General features: G+C 36.5%; 1 protein-coding gene across 2 annotated transcripts in view; it reads right to left on the bottom strand.

Moving 5' to 3' along the window:
• Nucleotides 1–10,839: 10,839 nt before the first annotated feature.
• Nucleotides 10,840–15,799, bottom strand: part of Tango5 (Transport and Golgi organization 5) — a 38,463-nt gene continuing 33,503 nt past the window's right edge. For both annotated transcript variants that reach the window (XM_083128587.1, XM_083128586.1), the window contains exon 8: nucleotides 10,840–14,475. In XM_083128587.1, the coding sequence (XP_082984713.1) occupies nucleotides 14,329–14,475 (147 nt within the window). In that variant the 3' untranslated portion in view covers nucleotides 10,840–14,328. The remainder of the gene's footprint in view (nucleotides 14,476–15,799) is intronic.

Here is a 15,799-nt window from a genome sequence, read left to right as displayed (position 1 = left end):
ATAACTTCCTCAGTTGTCATGACAATTCTCTCCCCTTTCTCTGTCCATGGGAATCAAAACTAAACACACGGCCATGAAATTAGGCAGGTGGCAGAAGTTTGCACTGTTGCCACGTCTGAGCACAACCCCGTGTGTTCGGAGGTTTAAGACAATGAAAAATCTCGTTGTAGAGTTGGTCTTTGTAATCCATGTGATACAAACTGACAGTATTTCCTAGAAAGGTCAGGGATGACACAAAAGTGCCTCGAAGAGAGGTCAGTCTGATGCTCGAACTAGGCAACACAGTTCGGTTGACGTTGGTGCAGTGCACAGGAACAACCTACTTTTGTGCAGCTCTCGCTTTGATTTTCCCATATGTGCTACCAGCACAATTCTGCCCAGCTGCCTATTTTCATGGCTGTGCATTAAGTATCATTTTCACTATCAGACTACAGATGGAAGAATTCATTAGAACTTGTGACTTTCAAAAGAGACAAATGTATTGGTGAAATTCAGTCATCCCAACTTCTTTTGTCATTTTTTTTCTTTCAAATAAACATTTGTACATATTAACGTGCAAAACACTATGAATGTCCGATACCCTTCATCCAGATTGATAACTTGCTCTGGCATGCAAGTCAAGTGCACTTCAAGTTATTGGTCCCAACAACCAAATCAAATTTTTCTCATTGTATGTGTTATGTAATAACATTAATATAGTTGGAATTTCAGCAAGAGAAATCATGCTTAAGTTTGTATATCATCCCTTGGTATGTGATATTCAGTCTTTGGCTTGCTTGGGGGGGGGGCGGGGCAGTAATATATAAATTAATCCTTTTCTAATAATCGAAGACCATCTAATGCAGTGCTTTCTTTTCTTCTTAATAATAATCCTTTGCGCAACAGCCCATGAAGGGCTTAGGCATACCTACCGACTGCCGGTCTCCCTCCCACGCTTTCCTTCATCACCTCTAAGCGTGGAGATCTTCAACCAGTATTGGAATAGTCGGGGGGTCAACCCGACGTATCCCCAGCCGTTATAGTAGGTCTCCGTGACCGGATTACGCTTACTCATTCGAAGCTCCCCAATTTCCTCATGATGGTGGGTTGCCACCGGTCCTATACGTAGGCCGAATAAATTCCGACCAGAGCCGGATTCGAACCTACGCCGTCCCACAGTGAACGATCTCAAGACGAGTGAATGCCTTAACCCGCTCGGCTACGGAGGAGGACTCTTTTCTTCTTTAAACTATTAATTTTGAAGGTCTTCTCTGTCTCGGAATTAATATGTTGAAGAACTTTTATTCACCCTTGAGAGGTGATGCATGAATGAATTGGATCCATGCTGAAACAAAGTGAAATGAATCATCGTGCGGGCATCCTAGAGCTCACCCTTTTAAAGAACCATCACAGGGTTCCTACATAAACTCCAAATATATTTTACCAGATAATTCCAGAATCCTAAATTTTTGCAGTGGTCTTGATAAACAGCTCGTTATCATTTTAAATACCACTAAGCCAATGCCACTTTGAACCAATGCAAATTCTCAGCAATGCTACTTTTTTTAACATTGAAGCAAATTTAGTGTTCAGAATATTTGAAAAACATCAATATACGTATTGGCCCGAATATAAGCTGCACATTTTATCCAAATTTCAATTGTGAAAAATTAGGATGCATCTTATATTCGTGACCTTAAAAAAAATATGACATTTTGTCAAATCATATGCTGTTAAAAATGTGCCAATTTCTCATTTGAAATAATGATAATGCAACAATAGCATCATAGAAACTGGCTGCATTGTAGATACCATAATGTTATCAAACAATAGCATTGTTGTTTCTAACTGGGCATTGTAAAAACTGTCTGCATTCTTGATAACATACTCTTTGATTTTATTAAGATTGTGTTCATTCTTCTCTAAGCTTATACAGGTATTCATTTCTACTGAAGTGGATCTACAGAAAATGGTTACCGGTATTTTCTTTTCTTCCCTCGGCTTATATTTGGATATCATCTTTTTTTTTCTTTCTCTTCGCTCCTTCAAATTTTAGGGTGCGGCTTATATTCGGGCCAATACGGTATGTTAAATTGCAAGCAACAATATCAATCTGCCAGTTTTGCTTTAAAATTTGGTTCTCACAACAATGTCACAACAATCAGAATATTAAAAAAAGCTTTATTTACAAAAGTATGGGTGATTCATTTAGAACCGATATTTTGAGATACCTAACTGTTGTATTATATCTGTCCTATAGTTGGACCACAAGAACTGCATGTCCTGTGAACCAGTCACACATAAAGGGCAGGGGTAACGTTTAGCAGACTTCGCCATGGCCCGAGTTGAATGGACGAAGGGGAAGATGCACGAATGTTTCTGGCCAAAGGTTCTGTTTGTGGTTCCACAAAAATAGATAACACAGGCACACACCTACAAAACTTCTGTATGGAAGCATACACCAAGGTATGTCCGTAGCAAATTTCATTACATTATGATCAATAGTTTGAGTTTTATACGTGTAAATCAGGGGCCCCAAGAGAGAGTGAAACAACCTGTACCTCATGGCATCTCTTTCCTTTTTTGTCACTCACATGCCATTTATTTAAACAACAAACTTCACAGGATCTAGATACCTACAGGAGACCAAGGTGAACAACTTTTCTTAAGTTTTTTTCTCATTTGGATGCTGGGAGCTCTGAAAAATTGGCATTTTCTATCTTGAATGTACGTATGTAAGGTGCAGTAGATTCATTTTTTTTGTCGGAAAACATCCAACAAGTAATAATATGCTATGCAAACAGCATTAGGACAACCATTATTTCTAGAGTGAATTTTAACCCCTGCACTGTAATTAAATCATTCATCATTATCCATACATATATTGAATATTCCATCTGAACCATGGCATCTAAAACTAATCTTTCCTGGATTGAATCTGCACTCAGCTTTTTCCTCACCACTACCTTCTCTCAGACACTTCCATAAAACATATATTATGTCTACTTTGAATATTCTGTCACCACACACTCTTGATCTAGCAGACATGAAATTCTTGGATAAAATCATCAATGGTGAAATCAAAACTGAATTTTGCTGTGTGTGATAATCACGGAAACATGAAATTTTACAAAGTGTTACACCACAACTTGAACACACAACACTTTTCTCTCTTCTTTTGTGTAACAAAAGATTTCATCTTTATTGGTCTTACCAAACAAAAATAATAAATACGTATGTATTTTACATTAATTTTGTTTAAATTGCCCGCCAGGATAGACAGTAAGTTCGTAATCTTGCCGCCAGGGAAGCCATTCTTCTTTCCTTTGGTCTGCCGCAAACAGAGCTCTGGAACACAACAACAACAATGGGGAAAAACAGACTTGCACCTCACAAAACTATGACTGAAATGTTTCCAATGTCAAGAGCGATCTTCCCTTCTCTTCGGCGTGAAACACGCCCTGGGCAGGGAAAGTGTTAATGCACCTTACACCTGATTTTTACCAATTCTTTGGGAGATTTTAGAAATTAGAAACTGCCACAGTAAATTTTATCACTGAAAAGGCAGGTAAAAATTGTGGTTCAACTAGGTTCTTTGGTATCTATGCCAATGCATTAATCCAAAGTTATGCTTTGTTTATTTTAGGTCCATTTTATACTTAGATAGGATTGGACCTATGATTTAAAATGGGATCCAACTTGTGATTGAACCTGGGAGCATTCAGAATACAAAACAAACCTCTTCAAGTTGTAACATATTCTCTGAATGACTTCTGGACACACATCTCATTTTTGACAAACACGAAATGTGAGATCTCACACTGTGGTGATTCTTGTGGTAATTTTTAGATTCTTGAAGTGTGTGAAGTAAAGTTTCCTGCCACATTTTCTCACAGAATGATGGAAAATTAATTCTTACACATGAAATTTACCAACTCAACACTTCCCCAATCTGAATTGTCCTGCCAGTTATGCAAATTCCAAGAACATTAATTCTGCTTAAACTTCATAATACTCCAATTCCTACATGAAGGTGCTATTAGAATGGAATTTTTTGTTTTGTACAAGTAAACTTAAATCAAATATGGGATCTTATTAACAATTTTAAAATAAAATTCGGAAAATAATTACCTTCCTGTTCATTGAATTGGTTTATTTGACTTCACTTTTCCGACACTTTTGGCAAACACCCATGCCCAGGCCAGGATTCAAACCTGGGACCCCTTGCATCATAATATGCCGTGCTAACCACTCTGCCACAGGGTCAGCTATTTTCCTTATTGAGCAAGGATTGGTTGAGTTTCTCTTTTCATTATAATTCTATAAATATGAATATAATTATGTTATCACAGTACTAATTTTTATAGATCAAATTACATTCTTTCTGTGGCAAAGTTTTTACTTCTGAACATTTCATAGCCATCTACAAAAGAATTTTTTATCCAAATGCATAAAAAAGGGGCAAAGAAAGCTCTCCCCCTTGCACCACACAGGGAACGTTGAGACAAAGAGCCCACACATGATGGAGGTGAGGTTATCAACACCATGCTCTGGCCATCTTTACCCTATGGGATCACCCTGAGGTATTAATGAATTAGAGGCTAGGTGGACCACAGAGCCAACATGTAGGGACATTGTTCGAAAATGTTACCGTCACGTCAGCCTCCTCGGAAATTAAACCCCATCTCCCGCATGGAAGTCAGATGCCCCAAAAAATTGGTTTATTTTACTTTGCTTTTCTGTCACTTTCTGCGTAATTGCAAAGATGAGGATGAGTGATGATATGACGAGTCATTCACAAAGAACACCCAGGCTGGGAAACCTGGCACCATAGCACACTATTCTAACTACTCCGACATGGAGGTCGGCTCTCCACAGATTGGACAACTTAGGTTCATCAAAAGCACTTTGTATTTGTAGTTCTTGACAATCACCATGAATATCCTTGCCAATTTAAAGTTCATTCATTATATGGAAAGATAATTATCAGAACATCTTTAGGTGAAATCGAATTAATTTCTGGAATGACCCATGCCATGAACTGAACCTCTGACCCCTTGATTGCATGACGAAATAACCCTTGTACCCCATGCAAAATTTATGTTAAGTAAGAACTTTCGTAATCGCTGATACTCGTCACTGTATTGCCAAACAGAATGCATTGACTTTAAACATCTTGTGCACAAGAAAGGGTTCGTTATGTGGTGCAGTCAAGTACTTCAAGACATTGTATGAACTTAGTTTCCTAACAAGATACACTAACTGCAAGTACTCTACAATGCTGGGCTATGATACAAATATGAAGGCTTTAAAGAAACCTAACACTATGCCTAAAACTTACCTTGGCAATTATTATACAATATATCACATTTGAATTATTAGAAATCATTAAAAAATACAAAAAAATAAAAAAAACTATTAGAAGTCAGTCACACTAAAAGAAATATTGAGGAATGGGATGACCAGGTGTCAAATTGCAAGTGTAGCTTGTAAAAAATATTTTTGAAATCCAATTTTCAACTTACCTGCTTTTAACGTAACAAATACACTGCTCGCCATTAAAATTGCAACACCCAGAAGGAAATGAGATAGAAACACGAAACTTGGCAAATATGTAGTTCATAATAAGATAAGAAAATGATTACAGTTAGAGCTCGGTGGTGTGACATGTGACACGTAGAATATGGTTGCATAACCCCAAGGAGCTAGTAGCGTGTACAGCCTCCATGGGTGGCAATAACTGCTGCAACACGGCGAGGCATGGGCAGAATGAGTCTATCGATGTCTGCTTGCGGTATGGCGTCCCAAGCAGCTTCCACACAGTGCCAGAGGTCTTCAACATTACGTGCCGGAAACCTGAGTTGGGCCAGCCGGCGACCGACCATGGACCAGACATGTTCAATTGGCGACATATCTGGCGAACGTGCTGGCCAAAGAAGCAGGGGCACGTGGTTAGCTTCCATAAATGCGAGGACATTCCTTGCAACATGGGGGCACGCGTTATCCTGTTGAAAAGTGGCATGATGCAGTGCATCGATTAATGGGACAGCAACAGGGGTGAGAACCTGTGTGATTTACCGTTGGCTGTTCAATGTCCTTTGAATGCGTACGAGACGCAAACGAACACCTATGGCGATGGCACCCCATACCATGATACCCAATGAAGGCCCTGTGTGATGATGCATGATGCAGGCGTCATGAAGCCTAGTGCCACGGTGCCGCCACACGCGTGTTTGTCCATCATGATGTTGTATACAGAAGCAGGATTCATCAGAGAACACTACAGCATTCCACTCCACCATCCATGCACGATGGTCTTGGCACCATCTCAGACGCAAACGCCTATGCTCTAGCGTCAGAGGAATCCGCAACAGTGGGCGCCGGGAAAAAAATCCCTGGTTCGCCAAATGACGAACCACGGTTCGTGGGGACACTGGACGTTGTAAAATATCCCGTACTTCATGCGCAATCCTCGTTGACGTGGCCGTTCTGTCTGTAAGGGCCATGCGTATCAGACGTCTGTCCTCTCGTTCCGTCGTCCGACGTGGACGTTGTGAACCTCTACGTCGCTCTACAGTGCCTTCCTGGACCCACTGGTTCCATACACGGATCACTGTGGATGCATTCCGTCCTACACGGGCACCGATCTCACGGTAGGATAATCCGCATACACGGTATGCAACAATTCGGCCGCGATCGAACTGGGAAACCTGCTGGAATCGCTGCCGTATTCGACGACGTGGCATTGATGACCGATTTTAACACACTACACTCACGACCATGCACTTTCACTGCTCTTCTGCACCTATCTGACCTGCTACAGGTACCACTTACCAGATGGCGTGGCAGGCACACATGACGCATGACTGCCTTGAACACCTAATCATTTCCGTCTGCACCTCTCCTCTACACACTGTGCACATTTCGTCCGATTCCGATTACTCCTTCTGGGTGTTGCATTTTTAATGGCGAGCAGTTTAATAATTGTTGGTCTGAAAGCAACATAATGCATGCAAACTTGTAATTAATGAACAACTTATTACTTAATATAAACATACGTTAGTACATTTTTCCAAAGGATAATTTACACTGCCTTATATGTATATCACATTATGTATTATTTATTACAGTATTTGGCTGAAATATATATATGAACAAATAATTTCAGAAATGTAAACTAGTAAATCAAAACTTCCAAACATTAGAATTAATAATCAATACAGATAATTAATTTTGCATCAATTGGATACTCATCATTTACTTGCTGAGAAAAAAACATTTCAAAAGTAGTCAACAAAAGACCCAGAAAATTTTGAATGCATTTCACATTGTCAAAATTTGTATTGATCTAAATACTGTGTGTTCAACAATTAAATGAATATAACAAAACAAGGGAACTAGAAGTGATGAGGAAAAAAATAAACTTAATTTTACAATCATCAATATAAATGCACTCCTATTGTCAATACAGATATCTTATAAATATTGCATAAGATATCACCACCAGTGATTGATATAAAAACTACTGTTTCCTTACCTCTGAATGTTACTAGATCATTCAAATATGACCGGAACTGATTTTTTTTTTATTTTATCAAATCCTTTATTGTCAAATACTTATTTGCACATGTCACCCTTCAAAGTACTCCCCTCCAGTGTCTATATTTTTTCCAACGTTCTGGAAGTATCTTAATGCCCTTTTCATAAAAGATTTTCGGTTGGGCTGCATGTCCATTCCCGAACACTGCCGATGACGGCGTCGTTATCCGCAAACCGAAGGCCATCCAAGTCTGATTTAAGTCTTCCAAACAGGTAGAAATCACTTGGGGCCAAATCGGGACTGTATGGCGGGTGTGGCAGAAGGTCCCATTTCAATTTACTGAGGGTTGCCATAGTTGTTTTGGCTGTATGAGGCCGTGCATTGTCTTCAAGGAGGGCTACCCACTTTCCACCTCTCTTCCACTTGGATCGGATCTTTTCCTTCATTTCTGTTGTCAGGAGTTCTGAGTAATAAGCTGCAGTGACTGTTCTGGCATCTGTAAGAAAGTCTACATGGATAACCCCTGCCAGTGCCAAAAAAAGGTTGCCATCACTTTTCCTACCGAACGGATCCTACACACTTTCTTGGGTCTCGGTGACGGATTTTCGCGTCCAACGTTCCTGCGGTTGATTCTCCACGCGCTCTCTTCCCTCTCTGAAGTACTTACACCACTCAAACACACGGGTTCGTGAGAGAGACTCTTCCCCATACTGTTGTTTGAGTCTCTGCAAAATTTCAGATGGCTGGACGTTTCTCCGAGAAATTTGATCACAATATGTTGTTACACGGTCCGCGGCACCTTCTGTTCGCTCTTCACTCTAGCAACACTTGAGACACGACTGAGCAAGTTCTAACCTGCAAAGGAGAGGGTGGGGGTTGTGGCTCTATTCTCCCAAGGACGCACAACTGCTGCACATTGCAGGTTTGACGAAAAATCAGTCCCGGTCATATTTGAATGATCAAGTGCTTAATTTTGCCCACTGTCAAACTGTAATTAAACACAAATTCATTTTACTAAATGAGAATTAACCTCACAATTCTTGAGAACACTAAATTTTGCTAGCTAGCTCCCAATACTTTTAATGCCCTTAAAAATATTCACTTCAACAAATATTAAACCGTTGCTTCCAAACATGACTGAATTACAAAATACACACACTGCCACGAACCCCATTCTCAACAACGTGCAATAAACTTGAAACGTACTGTTTTGTGTTCACAATTTCACATCACTTGCTTTATATTTCACCTTTTTATATTTCATCAAAATTCTTACCACTGCATCATGCGAACCAGTCGTCTTCCTGAACAAATTAATTAAATTCCTTTGCTGTACAACTGTAACAAAACACATATGTCTAATTTGCTCTCAACATTAGTAAATTTATGCAAGTTCTTAATGTAAATAAACTGGAGCAGCTCACAAGAATGACAACAAAATTGACGGACTTCAAAAAGAGTCATGATGAGGTTTATGTTGCACTTGCCTCTAACTGACAGTTTTCAGATCTGAACTGCCTATTCTCTATCTACTGTAAGAACGAAGCTGACATAAACAAGTACATATAGCTTTGTGGGACCTCATATAATGAAGTGTACAGCTACATCCAATATAATCATAGGCAAAATAACACCACCAGAACTAACTCATACGAAAGAAACTATTCTCAGAAGCCACATGGTTTTTGTTTACATTAGCTTCATTCTTGCAGTGGATAGAGAATAGGCAGTTCAGATCTTACATTACACAAATACTCCAACACAACTATCGAGGGACACAGAATTGGCAGTTGGTAGAATTTGTGCTTGTAGCCACTTCAGTGTTGCCAAACGCTGTAACAACTGATTTTGAGCAGAAATTTACATTATAATCTTGTTCTGTAGTGTGTGTTTGTAACATATATCATACAAAAACTTCATCTATGTTTGTTGGGAAGAGCAGGGAGGGTTCATGGGCTAGACAACATGGAATGGTCAATGTTCCAACATCACGTATGGAAACAAGAAATTCTTGACCTTCACTCACTTTGCCTTACTCATGTACGACATCAGCACACTTCCAGCCAATTCAAAGATTACGTATTGTTTGATTTGTTATCCTTTCCTGGTAATTGCTATTCAATACTACAATGTGGGTAGGAGAGTGATTACAATGTTCAATCTGCAATCATTAGGGGCATGCATATTACGTTTTTGACGAGAAAACAAAATGTGAAAAAACACAATGTAGTGTTAATTTTTCATGTTTTTGAAAGGTGTGAGATGCATTTTGTGACCATGTTTTGTCACAAAATAATGTGAAATGAACTGCAAAAAGCGAAATTAACTCTTAAACACGAAATTTAGGGTTCATTCCGAGGTCTGAATTATCCTGAGTGTTATGCAATTCCCTGAAAATTGATTAATTCTGCTGTTAATATTGGAGAAGCAAAAATTGACTCCTTTACACAGAAATCAACTTAATACTCTGATAACTAAAAAAATGTGCTATTAGAAGTGAAATGTTAATTCAGTGGAATAAGTGTAGCTTTTAAATCAAATTTAGGATTATATTCACAATTTTAAAACCAAAATGTCATTTTATATACCACTTTTCATCCAATTTTTCACCGCTATAACACCGATATTTTATTTTATTTACCGGTTTTGAACCTGAAATTGACTCAGTTTTTGTACCGAATTTTTTTTTTTTTTTTTTTTTTTACCAAAAATATGTGCATCTAGCAATCATTTATCCTAAAGCAGCCAAAATTAATTTTGGTTTCAAATAATGGCTGATAATACAAGGTTCTTTTAATGAACTCTAACATATGCATTCACACATGGTTTAAAGCATAATAATCTAAGATAAAGTATTTTTTTTTACAAGCACTCCAGATATAGAAGACATTATATTCTTATGTTCAGTAAAATTCTATCCAACTGCCAGATATTAAATTTTCTTCTTAAAAGTTCGAACAACCAGTGTTAAATATTACAAAATAATACAGTAAATGTTACTGTGTATTAAAGTGGTTATTATTCGTGCAGCAACGTTTTGTCCTGGTTCACCACTTCTGTAGCTTCCCCAAAATGGGTTGGTGGGGGGTCATAAACCCTAATCCTTTTGCTATTAAAAAAAAATCAAATCAAGGCAGAAAAAGATGAGCAATGACCACTAAAAAACGTAGTCTGAAAATTCTGGGCATGCCGGTTCCCCAGTTAGTGGGGTGAGCTTGAAAAAGTTCTGGAGAAACTGACAAAAAATCACTCCAAGAATAAAGAAATACTTTAATAGTAAGATTTACTGTATAATTTTGAAAAAATAAATTATATGTAAGTATATTTATGCTTTTAATACAGAAATTTGCTTCTATAAACTCTCTATAGCTACTGCCGAACCTATTTCTCTACTTCATTTACTCTTTTTGTATAAAGTCAACAGATATTCCACAAATTAATATAAGATTTTATTAATCAACAACAAAATTAAAACACAATTCAAAATCCTACTTTTAATCACTGAAATGTCTGGTATACTCATGCACTTGCAATAACATGAATTATAAATTCTCTCTATTTCTGCATTTATATATATTTATTAATACATGTATAAAAATCTATCTTTCCTACAGAAAACTAAAACAAATCCTGACAAATTCAGCCAGATGTATTTAATGGTAATGGTTCACAAAATGGCAAATGATAAAATTTAACCTGTTGAATTACCCCACACATTTAAAAATTAAAATGTAATATATTACTACCAAATAAATAACCACGAGTTTTCAGGTCAGATTATACTACATGACAAAAACAATGACAAACAACAACATTATACACAATACCAACAAACTTAACAAATTAGGAAAAATATGATTTAGGAAAAGGAAAACAAATTCACATTATCACATGCATGCACTCACGCACGCACATACATACATACATTTACTTGGAATGCAAGGATCTGATGAACGAAATATAAATACTGAAAATATTAATTTTCCAACATACTTTTAGATGGTTTTATACAAAAAACCAAAAAAAAAAACACTACAATTGCACTGTGCACATTACCACTCTGAAACCTTACACATATGTTACACACGCTGCATTCTCATCTCCTAGAAGGTATCATGGATGCAATTATAATTCACATGTGTATGCGGTATATTTGCAATTGCAATGCTTGCACCATCTAACAAGAGAAAATCAGAGGAAGTACCAAATTCGTGCAGAAACAAGGAAAGACAATTTTATGTTCTACAGATGTAAAAACTCTCCAATTCTAGACATACTTTGTTTTTCAAAGAACTAATATTCACTTTTAACAAGTCACTGCTACCTCAAGCTTTCACCCCATTATGTTCTTTCCTCAAGAAGAGGTGGAAATATAATTCAGGCTGTGAATTAAATGTTTATTTCACTTATTGTTAGAAGAATGCATATTTTGTTGTATGGAAACATGAAAATAACATGGTAATGTTTATTTTCCATGTTTTGTCAAAATTAATTGCAAAATGTGAAATAAATTCTTAAATATGAAATTTAGAGTTTATTTACTGACACGAAACTTTCTGCAGTCTGAATTATCCTGAGAGTATGCAATTCATGGAAAATTGATCAATTGTGCTGTAGTATGAGAAGAAACAATAGACTCCTTCACACATGAATAAACTTAATACTCTGATAAGTACATAAATGTGCTATTACAAGGGAAATATTTATTTTGTGTAAGAAGTGCAGTTTTTTAAATCAAATTTAAGATTATATTCCCCATTTTAACACTGAAATTATAGTTTATATGCTACTTTGATCCCGAAATGTGCCAGTTTCTGTACCAAAATCTTGATCTTATATTCACAATAAATACGTGGCGCTGCTTATTGTCGATTTATTGATATACAACATGTGAAAACGTTGCAGTAAATCAATACTGTTCCACTGTAGTTATCATCATTTGTATTGCAAAAAAATTGATTTGAATTTACTCAGTAATGGTACCACGAAAAAATTAATGCAGAGAGAGAGGATTAGTTTCTGAGGGGGCAGTCACACTGAATATAGTCCTAAATACAACACAATGACGCATATTTATGGTAAAAGTGTATTTATTTATCCAGGCAGGGGCCAACGAGGAGGGCATCCACACCAATTATGCAATGAAATTACTGTACAAAGCTTGTCTTAATATCAAATAACTGATTGAACAATTTGTTTTATCCACAATTGAATACTGAAATATATATGGGAGTAATTTTTAAAAATTGCTGCTGTATATAGAATTGTGATTAAGTACTGTTATTAGCAAATGGCGTCAACATATCACCCTTACAAAAATTACTCGTGTGTTTATATAAATTTTGGAGTTACATGTGTTTCGTAAACTTTTAATAGCTTTATTTCAATATACAAAAACACTATGCACTCAATATTTCCAAGTAATAAACTTAAATTAACACTATACGGATAAGTAACGGTTCATAAACAATTTCCATAATTTTCATTAGCTGTTCTTAAAATGAAAAGAATGTAAAATTATTAGGCACTATATTTTTTCCCCTTAAGGCAACAATATTGCACAGACAAATGCACTTATGTTATATTTTTTTTCATAATTTGTAACTTCTATTTTAAACTACATTGTAAAATAAAAATTTGATAGACACGTCCCTCCCCCCAATGAGAAAGTTGCTGCTACATAAATAAGGAAAATATAAGATTTAACTACATCAAAATAAACATAGAAGAGTATAAATAAACTATATTTTCAACTTGGTCCTCAACTTTACACAAACAATAGGGAAAAATGAAAATGCAGATAAGAATCACAACTTATGAAGATAAAAATAACACTGACAATGTACATCTTGAATTTGATTGATCCCAAAAAATTATCAGCGAAGTGTTTCATCATTCTCACTTAATTATTTGTTTGTTTGGCTTTTCTTCTCATTGCATGAAACACTATATGCTAGTAAATATGCTTATCTAATTATTTTACAACTCTTTTGTTTTGTATTTCAAATATTGAACAATTTATCTTTTTTGAACCACTGGGATATAATGAGCAAACGCATTTTTAGAATTTGCATACAGTTACGTTTGCCCAATAAAATTTCATATTTCAGATGCATTCAATTAAATTAACAGTTTGCCGTTTCCTTTACAAAACGTATCACATTTTCAGTAGTCTACAATATTCGACTACAGTTCGTTTTACATGTAGCAAAGTAACGCACGAACCAATCCTACTTTTATATGCAATGTACTCTTTTTGTAACTGTGGTATCGTCTCAAATTGTAGCAAACAATAACAATGATAAATATTATCACAATGCTGATGGAATTCAGAGAGATGCATTAAAAAAAAAAGGCATGTCATTTCAGTAAACTGACCATTGCTTTGCTGCACTTTCTTGAACATGTTCAGCCTATTCAGCTGCCGAAGATAGCATGGAACGTACTTTCAATATTATTGTTTCTTTAGGAAAAACAAACAGTTCCAATCACGAAACAAAATTCACACATGTTGAATATATTTTCTTCTTCCTCAGCAACCACCCTGCTCGCACTAACTAATTTCAGTTTACTCTGTATATTACATAAGTCCTATATGGATACGGAACGTCAAATAACAGTTCCTTTTAACAATTCTCAACTGGGCAGGTATATCATACACTAGACAAACTAGTTCAGTCTATGTAGAACGTTTTTAGTAACATCGTACTTGCATATATAATCACCTCGCTTATTATTCCACTTTTTCCTCACCGAAAGATCTTGCGGACATGCTAGAGTTCTGTTTTTGTTTCCTAAGATTGTTTTTATCAATCCTTGGCAACTTTATCTCCTTTTGGTTTTTTATTTATACGCTTGTGGTGACTCTGAGCAAGAGAGTTTACAATGGAAATCACAAAATATAGAATCATAGCTATCACAAACTTTTCGAACAAAGATGCTAATAAACTTTGCTCCTGCAAAATAAAAGAAACAAATCGATTAATTATTGTTCAAGACTTGCTTTAAAAATGAGTTTATATATTTATTCATTAGGAATGAGATTGTATTTGTACTTTTTCTATTTAATACCGTTTTTTTGACACCTTTGCCTAACGCAATGATCATGATAACAGATAAAATCGCTAAAGAAGACTTGCAAGCTGGAACGCAAACCCAGAACCTTCCATGACAAGATCATGAATCTATTATTTAGAAATAACAAGTTAATAATGCAGTGTCTGTTTACTGGCGAAACTACTGACAAATAAAATTATACAATATTTCTACAAGTACAAGTACCCTACCATGTTTTTGACTATTTGATTCTTGTTTTTATTAGAATATGAGGGTCACTATTTATATTTTGAGCCTTGGCAACACTGATTGAAGTTAGGCACGATTTGACGTTTGCACGGAATCGTCTGACATTATTGACCATAATGTACTTCAAATGTTTTGTCAATAGCTTCATTTGTGTTGTTTATGTTGCCTTGGAGATTGCGCGACAACAATAAAATGGAATTAACTCGTGAACATTTTCATGCGATGATTTTTTACGATGTTCGACGTGGATTATCAAGACAAGAGTGCATCGATCAACTTACTTCCACATTTGGCGATGAAGCCCCATCCTTTGCCACTGTGAAATGCTGGTATAACGAATTTAATCGTGGCCGCCATTCGCTCACCGACGAGATTTGCGAAGGTCGTCCAAAATCAGTTGTTGTTCAAGAAAACATTGATGCTGTGCAAAACCTAATACTGCAAGATCGTCATGTGACATACTGTGAGATTGAGGCAACCATAGGCATTAGTTCCACCAGCATATATAAAATATTACATGATCATTTAGCTGTGAGAAAGGTATGTTCTCGTTGGATCCCACACAATTTGACAAAAACTCAAAAAGACGCTTTATCGTGGTGCTTCAAAAGACATATATAAGATTGTAACAGGTGGCGAATCATGGATATATGCATATGAGCCGGAACGTAAACAGCAGTCGACTGTATGGGTGTTTCAAGATGAACCCAATCCAACAAAAGTTGTTCGCGCTCGAAGCACATCGAAACAAATGGTCACCTATTTTTTCGGGAAAACTGGTCATGTGGCAACTGTGCCTTTAGAGGAATGTAGAACGGTCAACTCTGAATGGTACACAAGTTTGTTTGCCAGAGGTCTTCGGTCAAATACGGAAAACAAACAAACGCCGTTGGATCATTCTTCATCAAGACAATGCCAGCTGTCACACATCTCGTCTAACAACCGACTTTATGAACAGTCAAAAAATCGAATTGA

Source organism: Lepisma saccharinum, chromosome 9 (genome assembly GCF_977018435.1).
Source record: "Lepisma saccharinum chromosome 9, izLepSacc3.1, whole genome shotgun sequence".
Taxonomy (NCBI): domain Eukaryota; kingdom Metazoa; phylum Arthropoda; class Insecta; order Zygentoma; family Lepismatidae; genus Lepisma; species Lepisma saccharinum.
This window is presented reverse-complemented; position numbering and strand designations above follow the sequence as displayed.